General features: G+C 60.8%; 1 protein-coding gene across 1 annotated transcript; it reads right to left on the reverse strand.

The window, feature by feature from the left end:
• Nucleotides 1-313: 313 nt before the first annotated feature.
• PRSS22 (serine protease 22) lies at nt 314-5,003 on the reverse strand. Its single transcript, XM_043456225.1, has 6 exons — nt 4,834-5,003; nt 4,230-4,256; nt 3,619-3,790; nt 2,880-3,157; nt 1,401-1,558; nt 314-815 (listed from the first exon to the last, which is right to left on the reverse strand). Exons 1-6 carry the CDS (start codon nt 4,913-4,915, stop codon nt 555-557), a joined length of 978 nt encoding a protein of 325 aa, XP_043312160.1. The 5' UTR covers nt 4,916-5,003; the 3' UTR covers nt 314-554.
• Nucleotides 5,004-5,206: the final 203 nt, after the last annotated feature.

Genomic DNA, 5,206 nt, shown 5'->3' on the forward strand with positions numbered 1-5,206 from the left:
ATCCAAACTCCTACCTGCCTGCCCCCATTTTAACCCCAACTGGACCCCTGCTGACCAGTGTCCCCCATACCCAGGGGGAAAAAACAGGAACTGGGGAATAAATAATCAATAAATGGGTTTCCCTGGTGGCTCAGACGGTAAAGAATCTGCCTGCAATGCTGGCGGCCCAGGTTGGATCCCTGGGTCGGGAAGATCTCCTGGAGAAGGAACCGGCAAACCACTCCAGTATTCTTGCCTGGAGAATCCCATGGACAGAGGAGCCTGGCGGGCTTGGGGTCGCAAAGTGTTGGACACGACTGAACGACTCAGTGTGGGGAATAAATAATTTATTGAAGTTGGAGGAATAAATAAGATACCTGGGTGCGGTTACAAATAACTGTAAAAAGCATTGACTTGTATATACAGAAAGGCGCTCCTGGCCTAGGGGGCGGGGCCTGAGCCCGGGGAGGGGCGGGGCCTTCCGCGGAGGCGATCCGGCGCCGGGTCGCGGGCGCCCCCCAGAGGTAGACGGCTTATTTACAACGGAGGAGAAGGCGCGAGGTCTCCCTGGGTCCCTAGTCCGCGTGGCGCCTCTCCGCCCGGCGAGGGCGCCGCGCCCCCAGGGCCCAGCCCCGGCGGCCTGCGGGCCCGCCCTGCTGCGAGCGCCCGCGGAGCTGCACCCCCTGCACGATCCTCTGCACCCAGGAGCGATGGGCGGCCAGACTGATGTAGACCCCAGGCCGGTTGCGCTCCGCACAGCCCTCGCCCCAGCTGATGACGCCCGCCAGCAGCCAGGTGCCCTCGACCTGGCACATCAGGGGGCCTCCGGAGTCGCCCTGCGGAGAGGAAGGAAGGTGAGGGGCCCGCGTGGGCCAAGGGGTGGACCGAGCCCAGCACCCGCGCCGTAGCAGGTGGCGGACGGGCCATTTCTCCAGACCCTGGGGGTTACGGAGCCGTAACTAGCGCCCCCTTCCCAGGCTCACTCCTGGTGAGAAGTACCTAGTGCTAGACCGTCTCCCTCACAGCCCCGGAGGCAGAGGAGCGAGGGTTGTGATCTGCCTCACTGATGAGAAAACCACGGCTCAGAAAGAAGAGTGTCTCAGACCGGGTGTGCAAGGTCCCACAGTCCGCCATCCTCCTCCCTGTAGCCCGCTGAGGGAGGCGGGGGGCGGGGGGCAGGACCATAGCACCCCCTCCTTGGATGCGGCTCCCTGAGAATGGGGTCAGGCACACCATTGGTGCTCACCATGTCTGATGTATGAGCAAAGGCAAGAACCGCCGAGCCAAGCTGGGGCTGGGTTCTGTAGGCATCTCTCTGTCTAGGGGGACTGCCAGGTCAGGGCAGATTCTAGACGGAGGCCCGGCAAGGCGAGGGTGATGGAGCTGAGTGGGGCAGGGCTGGGAAGGAGGAGACTGCTCACCAGACAGGCGTCGCGCGCCCCCTCCAGGTAGCCAGCACACAGCATGTCCTCGGTGATGGCGCCCTGCCCGGCTCCCCGCCAGTACAGGCGGCCGCAGGTGGCCGAGTCGATGATGGGGACCTTCAGCTTCTGGAGGGTCTGAGGGTGGGGCAGGGGCACTGGGAGCAGAGAGGAGAGAGTCAGCTTGGGAGGCTCTCCTGCTGGCCTCAGTTCCCTCCATTTTCCTTAGCAGCGTTTCTCAAAGGCTAAGTGGATCAACTCTGTCAGACTCTGCCAGGATGCCTGCAGAAAACCCAAATTCCAGGACTCCACTCTAGACCTACTGAATCCTAAAGGAACGTGCAGCCTGAAATTCTGAATCTTTAATGAGATCTCTGATGCCCACAAGAAGGTTCAAACCAATGACCCTGCTTGTCAGGTCTCAGGCACTACTTTATCCAGCTCGTGGACTGCTACAGACCAATGGCCGCTGGATGTTGAATGTTATCGGGACTTGAAGGACCTCCCCATCCCCTAGAGGGATTGTAGACCCTAGGGTTGGTTGGTCACTTTCCCCAGTCCATAAATCCAGCTTTCCCAGGAGCCCCTAAGAATGACCATTCAGGGTCAGTGGGATTCCCCAGATGCCCAAAATGGTGTCATTTCTCTTAATTCTTCTGAAATTTGGTTAAAGTCCCATTTTCTTACATTTTGTCCTTTCTTAATCTCTCCTCTCTCCCCCCTCTCTCTTTCTAAACACACACACACACACACACACATTACAGCTTCTCTGCTTCTTACTTTCTAATCTGCTTTGTGTTCTAGATGAGGTTTTCCAAACTTCCAGACTTGGTTTGTCAATTATATTTTACCTTCATGGAGATTTCATTTTATCCTAGGAATTTTGCCTGCAATTGTGTCATGATGCCACCAGGGGGCACCTATTTCTGATTTGGAATCAGGGCTGTTCTCATATTCACCTGGTTGGGCTTGGCCCCACAGAAATCTCCAGTGTGTGTGTGGTCAGTCACTAAGTGGTGTCAGACTCCTTGCAACCCCATGGACTGTAGCCCTCCAGGCTCCTCTGTCCTTGGGATTTCCAGGCAAGAATACTGGAGCAGGTTACCATTTCCTTCTCCGGGAGATCTTTCCAACCCAGGGATCAAACTGGCATCTCCTGTGTCTCCTGCATTGGCAGGCGAATTTTTAACCACTGAGATACCTGAGAAGCCCCAGAAACCTATCAGTCTTTCCTATATCACTTCATAGCTTGGTTGATCTGGCAGTCAGAACACAGCCAAAGTTACCTTTAAACTAGACCTGATCTGAAGTTGTCCACCTTGGTTTCTAGGTCATCACATCTCTGGGCTGCAGACCATCTTTCTTCCTCTGGATCATGCTCAGCCCCTGCCCTCTGTTCTTTGCCACCCATGGGACCTGTATCTCCCAGTGTTTGCTACCCTCTGCCCCCACCCATCCCCACCCCGGAAGAAGCCGCACCTCCATCGTGGATGCTCCCCCAGCCAGCAATCCAGCAGTTGGTGTCCGAAGAGAGCTGGACGGTGGAGTCAGGCAGGCAGATGGGCAGGACGCGCTCAGAGAACTGAATGGCGCGCTCCAGGCGCACCAGGGCGATGTCAGCACGGGAGCCCTCCTTCCAGGAGTACACAGGGTGGGGCTGCACCCAGGCGATACCCACCTCCTGGGACCTCGGGCCAGGGTTCCCCAGCTGCCAGGCCCCCAGCAGCACAGAGAACTGGGTTGGTTTGTCCAGATTACTAGAAGGAAGAGGGCAGGGGTGGCATCAGCCAGGAGCTGCTGGGTGGCCAGGAAGGGCCTGGGAAGGGTTTCTGGGGAATGGGACGCACATGAAGGCCCCTGGAGTGCAAAACAGGGGCTTCCCTGGTGGCTCAGTGGTAAAGAACCCGCCTGCAATGCAGGAGACAGGGGTTCAATCCTTGGGTTGGGATGAACCCCTGGAGAAGGGAATGGCTACCCACTCCAGTTGTTCTTGTCTGGGAAATCCCATGGACATTGGAGCCCAGAGGGCTATCGTCCATGGGGTCACAAAGAGCCAGACAAGACTGGGCACACACTCGCTGCATGCAAAAGGGGCTTCTGGGCGGAAGCCGGAGCTCTCCTGAGGGACTTAAGACCGGGCGGAGGCCCGGAAACCGGGGCTGGGTGGGCAGCCTGGGGTCCGGGAACCCGAGTGGAGGGGCGGGTGGAGTGCACGTACTCCTTGAAGCAGTGGGCGGCCGTGAGCACCCAGCGGCTGGTGAGCAGGGAGCCCGCGCAGTGGTGAGTGCCGTTCTTCTGGATGCTCACGACCCAGGGCCACTCGGCGTCCGAGCTGTCCTCGCCCCCCACGATCCGGTTCAGCTGCAGGCGCTTCCCGCAGGCTGGCGGCCCTGGCGGCAGGGGTGGGGTGGGGGGGTGGTCTGTCACACTCTGGGCGCCGTCCGTCCCCCTTCCAGCTCCCTTTCCCGCTTCGAACACCGAGGCCTGTGCGCCGCTCTCCCTTCAACCCGGCCCGGCCACCTGCCCGCCCTGACCCTTCCATCCTCTGCCCTCCCCGAGCTGGGCACTCCGTGATCTAGTCCCCTGGTCCTTTCACCTGCTGGGGCAGCGCAGTCACCCCCCCGCTCCACACACACACACACACCCCGCCTCTCCTCTACACCTTGACCCTCTGGGCCTCCTCTCCGGCGTGCCTTCTTCTCCAGCTCAAACCCTCTCTTGCCCCCACTGCCCACTCCTGACCTGCCCCCCACAGATAGACACACAGACACCGCCCTGCCCTTCAGGCTTCCTCCCTCCCCTGCTTCCCTGAGGTCAGCTCAGACTCACCAGCCGTCTTGACAGCATCTAGGGTGGCTGAGGGCAAGAGAAAGAAAGGGTCAGGCCGGTGGAGGGGCATTCCCGTGCCCTGCGACCCTCCCCAGTAGCTGAGTTTCCGGGCCTCGGGGTCACGCTGCCGGGTGGGGCATTTCCCGGAGCCTGGGCAGGGCGGGCGGGCAGACACCTCAGGCCCTGTGTGAGCAGCGGCCTCGGCCTCCCTGTAGCTTCGTGTCCAGCCTGTGCCCTGGGGGCTGTCGGGGGCCAAGTCTGGGGGATGGGTCTCATGGTGGGTGAGCATGAGAACCCCCTCACAGGCCCCAGGTCTGGATGCTGCCCTCCCCAGCAGTGGACCAAGGAGACGGGGGAGACAGGAGTGGAAGGGAAGAGGGTAAAGAAGCTGAGCCAAGCGCCCTGAGCGCTGACCGGGCCTAGGTGTACCTGCAGTGTTTGCTGTGAGTCTCATGGCTGCGGGGGAAACTGAGGCTCAGAGCAGGCAAACAACAAAACAGAGAGGCCGAGACAGCAGGGTAGAGGAGAGGAGGGACTCAGGAGGACCAGAGGAAGCAGGGTGGACAGGGGGGAAGGTCCGGGCCGGCAGGCCCTCAGGACTCACCTGGAGCAGCCAGAATCAAGAGGGAGGCCAGGACCCGGAGGCAGGGTGCCCCCAGCAAGGGGGGAGTCGCGGGAACCGCCATGGCGCGCCGACGGGAGTGCCTGGTTCCCCCGCAGGCCGCCCCAGGTTTTATCCTGGGAGGCGGAATGCCGTCGGACCAGTCCCCCGAGTGAGTGGCGGTAGGTCACAGGGAGGGGTGGGGCTTCGGGGAGGAAATAAGCCGTTAAGGGGTCTGGGGGGTGGGCTTCCAGCTGGGCCCTCTACCTGGGGCCTGCATCGGGGCTCTGCAGGGGCAAGGCTGGGCCTTGACATTCACTGGGGGGTGGGGCAGAGGAAGGCCCCCCCAAGCTTGAAAGGGACGTTGTTCTGGCGC

The sequence above is a fragment of the Cervus canadensis genome, chromosome 32, assembly GCF_019320065.1.
Source record: "Cervus canadensis isolate Bull #8, Minnesota chromosome 32, ASM1932006v1, whole genome shotgun sequence".
Taxonomy (NCBI): domain Eukaryota; kingdom Metazoa; phylum Chordata; class Mammalia; order Artiodactyla; family Cervidae; genus Cervus; species Cervus canadensis.